This window comes from Lissotriton helveticus, chromosome 6 (genome assembly GCF_964261635.1).
Source record: "Lissotriton helveticus chromosome 6, aLisHel1.1, whole genome shotgun sequence".
NCBI classification, from domain to species: domain Eukaryota; kingdom Metazoa; phylum Chordata; class Amphibia; order Caudata; family Salamandridae; genus Lissotriton; species Lissotriton helveticus.
Genome location: NC_136067.1, coordinates 16,084,666 through 16,101,209, shown reverse-complemented (window position 1 = coordinate 16,101,209; position 16,544 = coordinate 16,084,666). Strand labels below are relative to the sequence as shown.

Genomic DNA, 16,544 nt, shown 5'->3' with positions numbered 1-16,544 from the left:
TGTAGTCCACTTGTGGGAGGAACGGTTTTAGATTCCTGAGTATCCTCATTTGGTGATTAGCTCCCTTGCACACATTGCTGATATGATTTTTCATGTTTAGGTGCTTGTCTAGGGTGAGTCCGAGAGATTTGGCTGAGTCAACAATGAGGGGGGAGCAGTTGAAGGCAGTGAGGTGGTTCATCCAAAGTTCTATTTTGGGGATGTGATTCGGGAGAGAAATGAGAAGGAATTCTGTTTTGGAGGTGTTCAACAAAAGATGGTTCTCAGTTAACCAGTTTTGAGTATTTATTAGGGTAGAGTTGAGTGGTATGAGGATATTCGGGGAGGAGTTTTTCAGATAGAGTTGCATATCATCCGCATACATATGAAAGAGAATGTCCGCGGAATTTAGTGCATTAGCTAAGGGTTCCGAGAACAGATGGAAGAGTATGGGGGATAGGGTGGAACCTTGGGGGACCCCCATGGATACTGGTGATGGCTGGGAGAGAGAGAGTGGTTTGCCTTAACTCCTAGAGATCTGTGGTGGAGGAAGGACGAGAACCATTCTGTGCTTCAAAATGGATAGGAAGTTGTCATAGTTAACAGTGTCAAACACTGAGGAAAGGTCAAGGAGGCAGGATTCATTTTGGTCAAGCATTTTTAAAATGTCATCCATTACGTGAGTGAGAGCTGATTTAGTTCTGTGCCCACTCCAGAAGCCATATTGGTGTTGGTCCAGGAGGTGGAAATTCTCAATGCGGGTACAGAGTTGAGATTGGATGCATTTTTTGTAGGGTTTTGGCTAGGGTGGGGATGTTAGAGATAGGGCGGAAGTTGTTAAGGTCCATACTGTCTGCTGTAGGCTTTTTTAGGATAGGTGTTACCTGAGCAGCTTTTAGGCAATCGGGGATCGTACCTTGTGAGACACATTGACAATCTTTGTCCAGATAGGGGTGACGACCTCCTTCAGTAACACCGCCCTTGGTGGTGGTGTTATTGATTTGTCATTTTTAAGGTCTTCGATTGCCTGGTTCTTCTTCTTTTGGGACCTGAAGTAGTCATCCTTCGCGACCTTGATTTGTTTGTTATAGGAACTCCTTATCGTTCTAAGGATTATTAGTTGGTCTGAAGATGGATTTGATTTCCAGGATCGTTTGATTGCCCTAAGGTTGCGGCGCTCCGTGTTTAAGTTTTTTGTTGTTTTAATGGAGCAATGGAATCCCTGATGCTAGCGATGGTAGAGTTGTAGAAGTTAGTGAGTGGATGTACCTCAGTCATGTCAACTTGTGGAGAGAGGGCTGATATACAGTGGGCTGCTAGATCTGCTGTGTTGATATTTCTGAGGTCCCTTTTCCAAATTTTTTACTTTGTTGGTTGAGACTTTCTCTGGAAGACTTCCACGTTGATAAAAAAGAAGATGCAGTGATGATCGGACCAATCACACAGGGTAATGGTGTCCAAAGTGAAGGTGTGTCCTTTGGTGATGATGAGGTCCAGAATTTTTCCTTTATTATGGGTTGGCTGGTCACAATGGTGAATCAGATCGTGATCAATTAGGAAGGATTTGAGGCATGTTACAGCTTAGTCATGGAGGTTGGACCAGGGAAGGTTGAAATCACTGAGGGATATTTGGGCCATGGTAGAATCAACATTGCCAGAGACGATTTCCATTAACTGCTTGATGAAGGGGAGGTTGTCCCCAGGGGGCTATAAAATGTGTGTAGTTTGCACACCGGAAGGATGTGAATAAAGGTATTGAGACAAAGATATTTGCATGACGATGGCATAAAGGACTCCGAGTGGGAGACAGATAGTGTGCTCCGGTGTATACAGGCTAGACCACCACCAAGCTTCAAAGCTCTGTCTAGACGGATTATGTCGTGAGTAGCAGGCACTAGGAGGTCTAGGAAGGGAGTGAATGTTTACCTGTTTTTATCTAGATTTTTAACACTCCTTTTTACATTTTAGACTAAGTTAAAGTTTTTTAGTACTAAACAAGTGTCTTTATCTTTTAATGTAATAGTAATTTGTTATAATATCTGCCACTACTCCCCTGTACCTTACCCAATGCTGAAGTTATTATTATTTTTTTAATTTTCAACAAGACCTTAATTGACTTTTTGCTAAACTGACACAGCAGGGTGCTTACATCCCAGGGGGCCGGCACTGCGCCACATTGTAGTTCATATCAGAGGGGGTAGGGGAATAAGCACAGCAAGCCGCCTACAACCCCACTGGGCCGGCCGCGTCATGCAAATCAATCAGCCAACTATTCAGGTCTCAACCAAACATAAATATTCCCAGAAACTTCATAAAGCCACAGGTCTTATGTCACTGGTCTCAATCTGTGTCGACTATAACTAGCTCGTTCTTCCGCCATGTGCCACCTTCCGATCACGTTGCCATTCCCCGAACCCAAAAGTCGCGCCTCTCAGAACATTCCACTTCCTCCAACTTCTCATGAGTTCCTTGCCTCCCGATGCTCCTCCTCCTCACGCCCGTCTGCTGCCTCCGATAAGTGATCCAAGCCTATGACATTGGTATCAGTGTGTTTCAGGAGGTATGTTTGCAGAGGTGCCCAGATGTCCTGTGGGTGAGATGTAGGTGGCATGAGTTCAGCATAAGTGTGAAGTTGTTCCTGAAAATGTATAAGGTTGTTCAGCCATTCCTTAAATTTGGGAGCCCTTCCTCTCCCCCAATGGCATGCAATCCATCTTTTTTCCAGCAGGAGGGCCAGAGAGGTGCATTTTTGGATCTTAACAGGTAGCTGCTCAGTGTATCCCAGGAGCGCTACAAGGTGGGTGTCAGGCACATGTACCCCGGTCATCTCATCCAATGCGCTAAGGGCCTCTTTCCAATATTCCCGTATTAGTGGGCAGTCCCAGGCCAGATGTCCAAACCCGCACCCTCCGCTCCGCACCTGTCACAGCAGTCAATGTCACGCAATGGGAGACGGTGCAGTTGGGTGGGTGTATAGTAGAGTTGGTGTAAATATCTGTAGTGTATGAGACGTAAGCTGCTGTTCACTGAGATTTCACCAGTCTGACGGCAGCAGAAGGATCACTGGTCCTCCGTGAGGGGGTGTCCCATATCTTCTTCCCACCTGATCTTGGCCGGGCGGGGACCCTCTCCCATTCCCGCTGTGGTGCAGTATAGTCGTGGTACTACATGCTCTGGGGATGTCTGTTGTAGTAAGACGTGCAGGGGGGCCATGATGGGCGGTTCGAGTGGAAAGCAGGGTGTGAGAGCCCTCATGTCGTACATAATAAAAACGTTCCAGTGGGGATGGGGGGAGTGCCAAAGAACTCCTCACTGCTGCAAAAAGTCCACTGTGTGTACAGTTGACCCCAAGTGAGCAGGGAGAGTTTCCGTAACATCCGGCAGCATCCCCACTCCTGCGTGACAGGTAAGTTGTGCTGCCCCCGCAGCGGTGCCAGAGGTGAGTACAGTAAGGGGCACTGAAGTCTCTGCGCCAAGTCTTTCCAAGCACGAGTGGTGCGTTGAACAGTGTTGGTCTCCAAGTGTATAGGAACTGTAGGGGTACTTAAATATGCCGAACAGGGCGTGGGGGCCATGTGCCCTCCTTCCTCTGGCATATGAGGCATATAGGGGGGTTGTATCCAGTAGGCCGCAAAGTGAGCCTGGGCACAGATAAAGTATAGCTTAACAAATAGTGATCTGGCACTTCATTTAGTCATAAGAGCATTGTGTAAAGAAACAAATTTTCAAAAACGGAAAGAGCAGGTCATGAAATGACTTCTTTGTTCAAAAATCTTATTTTTTTGTTGTAAAAACACGAGGTAGCCAACACGTTTCGTCCTTACGGACTTCTTCAGGGCTACAAACAAATACATATGGACACATTTAGACACTATATACATCACATCATATATACAGAATATATACAATAATACAAAACTATACATTTAAAATGCTATATTGAAAAAGTCATTTTAAAAGAAATTTTCAGTCAAGTTCATGGGTTTATATCACAAGCGTTGGCGAAGTACATAAGCCACAGGAAGCCTGATATGTTCCTTCTTACAGCTTCATTTATAACCAAATTCAGATTCAGACCTGCTGATTCAAAACCTATGCATTACATTTTCAATTTAAAAAGGAAACAAAAAGAGGAGGGTCAAAGGGCCACATATCAATACTTTACAATTTCATTCATGTCAAATACAGGTAAGTTCCCTACAAAACACAATGGAGAGGACATTTCTTGATGTTATAGTTAGCAAACAAACATGAAGTACACTGGGAGACATCACTTTCGGTTCCAGTTAAAGATACCCGACTACAGATCTCTACATTTATTTAGGCTATAAATGAGCGCTTATCAAATTTATTTGAAATGCTTTCTTTTCATCACTAAATAGGTTAATTTTCATAAGGCGTGAACGTACTTGTTTCCAATAGTTTCCTAAGGGACAAATATCAACTATATAATGTATGGCAGAGTTTTCAATCTATTTAAGACAAAAGCGAATATGCTCATTTATCCATGGATGCATATACCTCAGTAAAGAAAATGAGAAGTGTTGCAAACAATGGTGAAGACTTCATAGGTCACATCCATGAAGGTTAGTACCGCTGTGTTTATAAGTTTCAAACCCTAGAAAGTCAAAATCCATGGGTTTTACTCAACATAAATTCTTACACAGGCATTGTCTTTTGAACTTAAACTTGTGCTCGAATACAAAGTGGTATTCATAATTTAAAACAATTGCACAGACAGCCCCTATTTAAAGGGCAACCGGTTGGCCAGGTAACCACGCACAGTTCAATAATTGTGACACAAAATCGGTTCAAATGTGCACAGAGTTAGAGGTAGCATGTAGGCATATATTCGCATAACTGCAATCCATTTCTGGATTCGATATATTGAAAAGAGTCACAGATTACATTCCATCCGGTATTATCTTATTTTAATATATGCGAATAGACCGCAACCCGTAATTTAGCTTAAGCTTACTGTTTAGCCCAAAGTTCATGTCTGGACTTGGATAATAACAAACAATTCACTCACAAAAAGTGATACATTTCATTATTGATGTTCAAACCCAAATTTATAGCTCTGAGGCGACAGATCCAGCTGGCTTCAGTTTGCCGCAACATTCTCACTCTGTCCCCGCCCCTCTCTGGAGCTTTTATATGGTCAATCGCATGAAACCATATGCCTTGTTTTTCTGGATGTGTTTCATGTATATGGTTAGAGACTGGATATCTATTGTCTCTATTTCTTATCGCCCTCACATGTTGCTGAATACGCATTTTTAAGTTGCGGATACTGCAAGCCCACATAGATTTTATTGCATTGACCCCAATAACATATGCAGTGAAGGTGGTGTTAAAGTTTAAAAGGTGTTAATTTTTTTTTAGGGACTTCCACGGGGCATACCAAACAGGAACCAAGTAGGTTTCCAGTCCGATGAGCAGAAGCCACAAGTGACGTGAGCACAGCTCTTGGAACCCGGACGCCCATATAGCGGCTTACACCGCTCTCTCAGTTTTTCTTCCAGATTGGGGAGAAGTCTATATTTTGCAAAGGTCCACAAGTTTGTGGTTCCAAACAATTTTCACGTGATCGTGGGCAGGGCGCACCATAGCGTGTGCGTACCACCCAGGTCACCCACACTGGTCCTGACGAAAACCCACAATCGCAAGATGGTTGAAACATGTAGACCTAAATTTTAAAAATCACATAGCACACGTTGCTATTTTTAAACACTACACGTCTTAGACACCGGAGTCTACCTAATTAGACATAGGTGTCACATCTCTTTTTTATGGGGGTTCAATCACTCAGGAATAAAGTCTTGCAGTGAGAAGTATTGGCCCCTTTTTAAACCACTTATCACCTTTAGAACTATTGCACATATAAAAAAGAAAATATACCCGCTCCACTGTAGTCAGGTGTCGAAGCACACCCTGTTGGCACTCGGCCTTCGGGGTGGGACCCCGATGATGAAGCACGTCACCAACCAGGTTGGTGAGTGAGGGGTCTTCTAAAAGGACATGCTTTGTCCTGCAAAAAGGTTGGGCACACTGTGCTTCACTGAGCCTTAAGCTCTAAGTACAGAGCCTTTCTCTGTTACGCCTCCAGGGGGTACTCCTCCATTTGCTGTTGAATACTTAAGAAGGGGACCGGAAGTTCCCACCTCACAGATTTGTTAAAAACCCTTACTCTCTCCTATTGTTGTGGAATAAATGAGTTCATTTTAAATTGCCTTTCCGTATTATATTGAAATTCCAATATCTTATGCCTGCTATATTGACAAATGTTGCATGATCCGCACACAACGAAGCTCATAGGTTTTTTCTTTAACCATGTGATCCCACCTTGTTTTTAATTTTTCACATAGCTAGGGCAGAGCACATTTTTTAATGTCTTTCTCCTCTTGTACACCACTTTCGGTTTATCCGAAATGGTACCTGTTGGCAACTGAGCTGATGTTAAGAGGTGCCAGTTTCTTCGTAAAATATTATATGTTCGATGACTATGGAGATCATATTGTGTTATAAACACAACATTCTCATTTTCATTATTCCTTCGTGCTTTACATTTTTGGATGATAGTGCTTGACCTATTGGTCCTCATAATCCTTGTCTTAGCTTTTTGAAGGCAATTATCCGAGTACCCTCGATGCTTAAAGAAAGGTGTTATCCTGGCTTCAATTTCGTCTGGCGCAAACCATCTCGCCATACGGGATGGCATTTATGGTTGTACTAGGGTGTGCGCTTTTGGCCTGTAACGCTGTTATAAGAGGTTTCTTTCTTAAACATATCGCTTTGAATCTTATTGTCATAGATATACAACTTAAGATCCAAAAACTTCATATGGTCTCTTGAGTATTTGGAAATCAATCTCACATTAAAGGTGTTTCTGTTAAGATGGGATAGATAAGACAGTAGATCTTCTTCAGACCCATTCCAAATAAGTAAAACATCATCAATATATCTTGTATAAAAAATGATGTTATCACTCCATTGCCTGGAGCCTGGTCCCCAGGCATGCCCCATCTCATTCAAACCCATAAAAAGGTTTGCATAAGATGGAGCAAACCTGGAACCCATGGCTGTCCCCTGTTTTTGTAGGAAGCAAGTTCCGTCATGTAGTAAAACATTCATGTCAAGTATCATGCGTGACATCTCAAGAAGCAACGTAGTATGCTCAAAATGCTTCGCATTCCTTTTATAAAAGAAACGTTTAAGAGCCTCTATACCACCGTCTGTGTGAATGCACGTAGATAGACTTTCTACGTCCATGGTTATGAACATAAGGTCTTTGCTGTCCCATACAAAATCCTCAAGCTGGCAGAGGACATCTCTGCTGTCCTTGCGATATGCCAGCAAGTTCTTAACTAGTTGTTGTAAAAACCCATCTATGTACTCTGAAAGATGTTCCGATGGGCTACCATTCCCCAAAATGATGGGCCTTCCTGGTGGAAAGACTCCCCCTTTATGAATTTTGGGGAGTATATATATGCACATATATATGCACAGATATCTACTGCCATGCGCCTGTAGGTAACAGTATTCGTGGTCAGAGATGAGTCCTGACTCATGCCATTCCCGTAGTCGAGCATTAATTAACCTCTCTATTTTTTATATCGGATGTTCTTTCAATTGTTCATAACAGGCATTGTTTTTCAATTGCCTATCTATCTGAGGGGATCAGTGCAGTCGTCTTTTGCCCCATACCCTGCTTGTATCTGTTTATCACAGATAAAGTATAGTTCGATGTCAGGGATCTCAAAAACTACGGCATCAACGGGATGCGTGAGGATCTCCCACACCAGTCTGGGCTGCTTCCTACCCCATGTCAATCTGATCATTTATGATTTCATACTGTTAAAAAAATAGCGACTCAGGATATGTTAGTGAAAAGGTAGAGATGCTTAGGTAAGATCACCATCTTGATCAAAGACACTCTAGCAGCCATGGATAGGGGCATCGAAACCCATTTAGTAAATGTTTCCGTCAGTTGGTCCAGTAGGCGGCCATAATTGTCCCTCATCAAGTCCTCCCGGCAACGGGAGCTGCAAATGACCAAATATGTGACCGAGTCTGCGCACCAGGCGAGTGAATAGTCAGGCTCAAAACACGGGTGGAGTCAGTCAGGGGAAATATCTGGGACTTCCCCCAATTCACTTTTATCCCTGACAGTCTGCCGAACCTTATCAGCACTCAGAGGATTGGATTAAGACTTACGTCGGGGTCTCTCAGATACAAGGTCAGGTCATCTGCATACAATGATATTAAAATGTGTCTTTCCGGGTAGATCAGGGGGTACTCTCGATGGTACGGTCTAACCTTGGCCGCCAGCGGTTCGATGGCAATGGTAAATAGAAGGGGTGACAGCGGGCATCCCTGTTGGGTGCCTCTGGTTATCGCAAAGGGGGCCGATTGCATCCCGTTAATGAGGATCCGTGCCTGCAGAACTGAGTACAACAGGTTGATCCAGGCCAGAAAGAGGGGAACCCCATTTGCTGCAGCACAAAGGCAAGGAAGTCCCATTTCAGGGAGTCAAACGCCTTATTGGCATCTAGGAATATGGCTTCAGCGTTTATCTCCGGATCTACGTCTTGCAGTAGCGTGAACAACATACGCAAATTGTGGAAGATGCCTCTAGTGTGCACAAAGTCTGACTGGTCCGGGAGTACCAATGCAGTCATCAGGGGGCTGATGCGGTTGGCAATTAGTTTAGCTAGGATTTTCGCATCTACGTTTATTAGGGAGAGGGGTCTGTACGAGTCACAATCCGTAGCAGATTTACCTGGCTTGGGTATGGAGATGATATGTGCTTCTCGCATAGAGGGGGGGAAGAATCCCGGTCTCCCTAGCCTCTTCGAAGATATGTCGCAGGGCCGGGATGAGCCGGTGATGAAAGATTTGATTGAATTCCACTGGGAGGCCATCCGGCCCCGGTGCTTTCCCAAATGCCAACTACATTATAGCCGTCACCATCTATTCATCTTCTTGATGTTGTAAAATAAATTTCCGCTGGCCATCCCCCAACCACGCAATCGCTGTGTCCTCAAAAAAGGAGTCAAACTCAGTGGATTGGTCCCACTGAGTCTTATATAGACTCTTGTAAACTCTCCGGAAGGTTTCTACTATATTCTCTGTATCCCTGTGTGTCTGGCCATCCTCATCCTAAATTTCAAGAACCGTATTAGAAAAACGCTGGGGACGGATTAGGGATGCCAGCGCCTTCCCTGGTCTGTCACCTTCCCCATATTGTCGCGCCCTGTAGTATTTTCCTCTGAACTTACACTCGCTTTCAGCTGTGTCTTGATATTCATCTAGCGTGCTTCTAAATTGTGCCTGTAGCTCAGGCATCGGAGGTGTCTGCATTTGGGCCTCTATCTGTTTGAGGTCCTCCTCAAGCCCACGTATCCTGGGCCTGATGTCCCTCAAGATTCCCCCACTTTTGGCAATGCACAGGCCACAAATGGTGACTTTAAATGCCTCCCAAATCGTGGAAAAGTGCGTCACCGAGTTTTCATTGCACAGGAAGAAGTCCATGATCTCCTGTTCAAGCTCTTGCTTAAAGACAGAGTCAAGCAGGGACAGGGGATTCAGATGCCAGTTCAAGAATGGAGATCGTTCATGAGAGGGGTAAGAGCGACGAGCACCGGGGAGTGGTCAGAGTAAGTGCGAGGGAAATGACGTGCATGTGTCAACCACGGTATGAGTCCCTTAGTGAGCAGCCATGCATCTATCCTGGACCAGTAAGCACTGGCTGTAGTGAAGCAGGTACCCTCCCTCTGTATTGGTTGCATATGTCGCTAGGCATTTACTAGCCCATGATCAGTGACAATTAGCTTTAAATTGGATTGGGATTTGGAGTAGTGGTGTGGTTGCGGGTGTGAGTGGTCCAGTGCAGGATCAATGGTCACATGTAGGTCCCCTCCCCATAGCAAGTGTGTGGAGCCTATTTCCAGGATTTTCCTCCAGAGTATCCGGAAAAATTCTGGATCGTTGGAGTTGGGGCCATAGCAGGAGACAAATGTAAAATTCTGTGCAGCCAATCTTCTCCAAATGATAGAGTATCGGCCCTGTTTGTCTGCCATAGACCCTATAGGAGTGAAGGGGAGAGATTTTCTCACTAGAATGCATGTGCCTCAGGCATACAAGGAGTAGCAAGAGAAGCTGGTATAGCTTGCCATCGAGAGATGAATGTAGGGGTGATGCTCGGATTAAAATGTGTTTCCTGCAGCATCGCACAATGTATATTGTCACGGTCTAGATAAGCCAGGATGTGGCGGCGCTTGCGTTGGTCACCCAGACCCGCACATTCCACGTGAGGAACAGGTATGTTGGATGGGTAGGGGGGTCATGTACGGCGGCTGACATGAGAGCATATCTTCATCAACGATGTGTGTTAGGTGGCAGTCACGTATCCAGATAACTTGTTAATACAGATGACCAATGTGTTGTGTGGCAATTCAATAAACTACAGTTCTGTGGCAAGAAATTAACCTCCTCCTTCCCCCTCCCACACCAGCAGCCCAAACCTGCTGTGGCCCCTGCCCTCCGCCCTCCCTGTTGTGTTGCGTCTCAAGAGACAACATAACGTCAAACAAATCAATATATACTGAGAGAAAAAGATCAAAACCCTTAAATCCCTTTCACCTCAGCCTAAATACAAACAGTAGTAAGGGTTCACCTGGTGGGTGGGTTCCAGAGGGCGGCCAACACCTCGCAGTAGCGAGGGCGTTCGGGCAACAGTATAGGGTCAGCTCATGCCCGTGCACGTTTTAGGTCTTATGGCTTAATAGGTGACCATTTCAGGATGTAGGAGTCCTCCAGGGTACTGTCATTATCAGCTTGCAGGTCACAATAATAGGAAAGAGAACTTACCAAGTCAGTGGTGCCCAGGGCGTTGTAGTCCCAGCATCACTAGGCAAAGGGGAGAGCCAGCAGGGGCCACTCCTCTCAATGTCTTTACCTCAGCTTTCCCCTTCCACTCCCGGCAGGTATGGAAGAAAGGATGCGTCCAGGAAGGGGCATGTCGCGACAGCAAGTTCCTGTCTACAAAACAGCGAGTTGTGCAGATCCAGTGCGGCGTTACATTCATTCTATGTCGGAGGCGCCACCGTGTTCATCCGGGGGGTGGGGAGGAGAGGCGCGGGCCGCTGGCTGCTTTGGCAGACTTTTAAGGAAGTCCTGCGCTTGTTGTGGGGTGTTAAAAAATACCTGTTTCCCCAAATGCATGATTTTAGGCCGTGCTGGGAAGAGCATAGCGGAATGCAGATTGAGCTCCTGCAGTTTCTTTTTCACTGGGAGAAAGGCCCTAATCAATCCTCCAGCATATAGGGGGGGTGGGGAAAGGGGGGCTGCCCTCGCAGTGTCCCCAGCACCACAGCGGCAGCCCTGCAGTCTGAATGGAAGCAGAACACATCTCCTTCTTCCCTTTTTCAGCACAAAGTTTAGTTAGTGTTTCTGGAGCAAAAACCAAACAACTCAAGTAGAAATGATCAAGAGGATAATGTATGAAGTGCATTCACAGTCCTACTGAACACAAGTATGATGTGAGCTGTCCCAGTCTGTACATGGTTCTCTAAGGCTTCAAGTCTGGTTTCACTTTGTACTTACAGGCAAAATGGCATCGGGTACAACTTATTTCTTTCCCGCATCGGTGTGTCCCTGGCTCCACTGGTCCTGTTGTTGGATGAAGTATGGAAGGTTCTGCCACAAGTGATCTACTGCTCGGTCGCCATTGTCTGCGGCTTGGTCGCTTTTTTACTTCCTGAGACTCTCAACGTGGAGCTGCCTGATACAATAAAGGATATTGAAGAGACACGGTAAGCCATGTCTGGATAGAGATCAGTAGGGTAACCATCCTCATGAATCAAATCATATCAAATAGGATTTGTAAAGCACTGCTTATCACCCCTGAGGGTATCAAGGGGCCGGGGGTGCTGCTGCTGTGATAAAATAGTCGAAGAGCCAAGTCTTCAGGTCCTTATTGAATTTCTGCAGGGTGGGGACGGCCAGAGGTGGAGTCCGTTCCAGGACTTGGCCGCTAGGTGTGAGAAGGGGAACATCCTTTACAACGCAGATGTTACCCCGCACTACAGTTACGACGCGTCTTTTACAACACAAGTCGTAACCACGACTTGCGCTGGAGGGCGCTCAAGGACAAGGAATAGTAGATTTACTATTCCAACACCTTCCATACTGTACGTAGGCTGGTGTTGGAATAGTAAATTTAACTATTCTAAGTCCAGCACCCCTACAGCGCAAGTCGTGGTAAGGACTTGCGTCGTAAAAAAACGCGTTGTAACGGTACGCGTGGTAATACCACGCGTTGTACCGTCATACATCCGGTGAGAAGGTAAGGCCACCCCCCTGATTCTGTGGATGCGGGAGGTGTGGGCCAAAAAGAGGGATTAGGAGCAAAGTTTGTGGGTTGGTTGGTAGAAGTTCACCTTATTGATGAAGTAGGCTGTACCCTTGTTGTGAAGTGCTTTGTATTCATGGGTGAGCAGTTTCAACTGGCTTCATTTGCTGATGGGACGCCAGTGTAGGGCTTTGAGGTGGGAGGAGACGTGGGTCCAACTCTACAGAATCCACAGAAAGGATACAGACATATTAATCATTATAATAATGTAACCCTTCTTCTAGCTTTCTTTCATCAGACTCTTGTTTGCTGTGTAACCTGATGAGCTAATACAGAGGATTGTTCATCTATTAGTTATTTTTTCTTTTAGTAATTGGTACTTTTCTTTCTTTTACTTTATTATAAACTACATTGCTTTCTCTTCACCCCTGTCTGTTTGAGGGCATGTCATATCAAAGGGGTAATGTTCAATGGAATAGCTGTCAATAATGCTCCAGGGAACTTGCCTCACATATTCCACACTCCTTATTTTATAAATAGGTTGTAGTTTACAGCAAGAGGATACACAAGTTGAAGGAGAGAGTAAAGGGGGCATACTTGTAGCATTTAGCAGATATGTAATATGCCCCATTACTTCACTGTGGACCTATATAGACGCCCGCTCCTTCAAAACAACAATGTTTTTGGTTCTCACTGTATGAGTGTGTTGACTTTGTCTGCATGCAATGCTGACACATCTTATGATGTAAATTGGGTGTTTCCTACATTCAGATTAAAGATAAAAGGAACATGTGTTTGGCCAGGTAGGATCTTAACTCTTCTTTGCAGAAGTGGTTTTATCACTACAAAAAGTGAGGACCCCTCCGCCGCTCATAGTTATGACATGGGGGTAGATGTATCAAGATACGCTTTAGCGATTCTCAAATAGCGATTTTTAAGGAATCGCTATTTGAGAATTGCAAAATGGTATGTATGTAGAAATTAGCTATTTTTTAGCTATTTCTTAAAATTCCTTAATTGCGATTAGCAAATTGCTAATCGCAATTAAGGAATAATTTCCCATTCATTTCTATGGGTCTGGAGGCCCATTGGAATGAATGTGAAATTATTCTCAATTTGCGATTCGCAATTTGCTAATCGCAAATTGAGAATAATTTCAAGGACACCCTGCTGCACCCCAGAAATCGACATGTGTGTGTGCTTATGGCGTACATGGCACCTTTACAAAATGCAAAAAGTGCATTTGTAAAAGAATTCGCAAATTACCACCAAGTACAAGTTGGTGGTAATTTGCGATTTCTTAGTCAAAATTTGCATAACTGAAATGCTTAATACATTGCATTTAAGATATCGCAATTTGCGATTTCTTAAAATGCTTACGCAGTATTAAGGAATCGCAAAATGTGCGATTCCTTAATATTGCGAGGCTTTTTGCATGATACATTCCAAATCCCTTTTTTTTTGTCGCAAACGCTGCTATTTTGCGAATTGCAGCGTTTGCGACAAAAAAAAACCTTGATACATCTGCCCCTTGGCTTGTTAGCCATTGATTTGAACAGGTTACTAGACAGTGACTTATCAACTAGCCAATGACTCTTCAATGGTAATGAATTAAATGCTGAAAAATCAAACCTTTTGTTGCAGGTTTTAAGTATAACCTATACAGCATATTTCTCTTTTCACCAGGTCTGAAATCATATGTCCCACCGTAGATCCCAAAGAAGATGTTCGTTCGCACACATTCTAACAGCGCTGATGGTGCTCTGCAGGAGTGTGGTTGTGGCTGAGTTGGAAACCAAGGACTCACAGAGATCTCAGGACAGAAGACTCTAAGGAGCACAGATTGCAATCTATCCAACCACTATGGGATGTAACATATTGTAACCCTCTGGGTGATGCCTTCTACTGAGGTTGTTTATTGATTCCTTGCTTTTGTCCACACAGATTGTGTGAAGCACCATTCTCAGCTCCATTGTCTCTTTAAAATGCTTAGTGTACCAGAGACTAAATTACATTCTTGAAGGATTTGTTTGCCTTTGGATAGAACTGTATTTATGTGGAGAGCAGATGAGTGGAAGCCCACAAACTTTCATCTGCTGCCAAGCTGAAAACTCTGGCCATGTGCACTGTTTAAAATGGTGGTGATTTTATGTCAACAGACCCACAGTCAAGGGGTTGTCAGAACAAGGTTGGTAAACGTTTGAGCAGAAGATTATGTGCTGCTGTACTCATTTTTTTCATTCTGGACATCTTTTTTGTCTTTCATGCTCTGGGAAACTCATTTGACAAGACTCCTTGGACAAGACTCACCTTTTGAGTGTCCTCCCACACTATGGCTATGGTCTAGGCAAAGAATACAATGCAAATGTCTGGTTTCTTATATGATAAATGTTATGGAAGAGAAGGGGCCCCTGCCTGAAAGGATTAACCCTAGCAAGGAAACTATACTTTAGGAAAAGCGAACACGTGACACCGGGTTATGTGCATATTTCAAAAGTAAGGACGTAGACGTTCTACACATAAACTAATTGCCACCATGTATATTGCTGATATCTTCTTCTGTTTTATTGCTGTGACACTGTTATATTCAAATATTATTTCATCTTTTTATCTTTTTTTCTTTTTACACACATAGAATAAGTGACTGTTCCTACAAATATGATAATATAAACCAATAGTAAAAACAAGATACAACAACTATATACAACGATTCATCGAATACAGAACCACAATTCCATTCAACGCTTTTCGGCGTATGCCTTCCTCAGGAATTCTTATATGATAAAACCATTGTTTGCTCGTGATAACATTTGTTATATCCCGTGTACCTAGAACTCCTCTCTCTCCCCACCAAAGTGCTTCTGTGTTCGCGAGTAAACATAGGGAGTTAGGGTACCTTTTGAAGAAATGCTGATTTGTTCTTAGGGGACAGTTCTTAACCTCACAGATACCAATTCTCTCCCTGGAAAGACATGGTAGCTCCCTTCCACACCACTCCATGTGATAGTGAAGTGGTGTGGCTCACTGGTTAGAGGCGGCAGACCCGGAAGCAGAGGACCGCCCGGGACCAGGGTTCAATTCCCGACGCGGAAGGGTCGTGGACCAGGGTCAGCGGACTCAATAATTCTCGCCTCGGTGCCTACTCTAACCAGGGATCACACTCGGCACCTCTGGGCATTAGGCTTGCCTCATCTCCACAACGGCCCCCCACAGACGCCGGGGATGCCTGGTTTCACCTTGGAGATACCCAGTAGGGACCATCTCACAGGACGGGTTCCCCAGCGGTCTACAGCGCGGAGATACCCCATGTGGGGTGATTCATGCGCTTTACAAGACATCATTACATTACATTACATAGACACCCCCGTAAAAGAGCCCACTTTTGAGCTACTGTAAATTATGGGGCCTGAAGTCTTGAGAAGAAGAGTTTACAAAGTCTCAGGGGTGAACCAATGCTTTTATGCAGGTTGCCTGAGATGGTCTCTCCTGTGAGAGCACAAAATATGAGTCAAATGTTCCCTCCTTCCCTGTGAGCATCCCCTGTGGCCTCAGTGAGACTCCCCTGAGACCTCCTCCATGTATGATCCCATCACTGCTGTCAACCACAGAATACTGTCCCTGGCACCTTCAGACCACAGGTGCCTGACAAAGTGAAGAAACATCTTACAAGTTCACACAAGTGAAGTTAAAAGTCAGTGTAGAAGTGAAACTTTTCATTAGAAAAAAGTGCCTAATGTAGGTTTGGTTCAAGTTAGCATAACTAGGCGCTAACACTTTGCACATTGCAGAAAAGGGTCATGTTTGTTGTGCATGAGCTGCACTCGTTCATGTGGAATGTACTTCTACTGAAAGGCTGCAAGGCTAACAGATACACCTTTGTCATTGTTCTACTCTGTTTTTCCACTAATAAAATATATGATTTCTTCTGTGTCATAAATTATGTATTTAACAGCCAATGAAAACAATGTACAAGTCCTGCCTATTTACAAAGAATCATGCCATGAATGTGTGTGTTTTCTTTCTGCAGGATACCACAAAAGTCGTGCTTTGGGGGCAGAGCCTGGTTTCATTTGTATTCTGCTTGTTGCTCTCGGTCTTTTCTGCTTTTTTGTATACAATTATTCGTTTGATTGGATGCCAGATGTCAAGTGCTCGTTTACCTTCTTAAAGGCATGGCTTTGGTTATATGCTTGACACTAGTGATTTTTGT

The 16,544-nt window shown here is 44.3% G+C and overlaps 1 protein-coding gene across 1 annotated transcript in view; it reads left to right on the top strand.

The window, feature by feature from the left end:
* LOC144762144 (solute carrier family 22 member 7-like) overlaps positions 1-14,094 on the top strand; it is a 235,376-nt gene extending 221,282 nt beyond the window's left edge. Inside the window, exons 10-11 of the mRNA XM_078647294.1 lie at positions 11,589-11,795; positions 14,021-14,094. Coding sequence (XP_078503420.1) covers positions 11,589-11,795; positions 14,021-14,081 — 268 coding nt within the window. The 3' untranslated portion in view covers positions 14,082-14,094. The remainder of the gene's footprint in view (positions 1-11,588; positions 11,796-14,020) is intronic.
* The last annotated feature ends 2,450 nt before the right edge of the window (positions 14,095-16,544 follow it).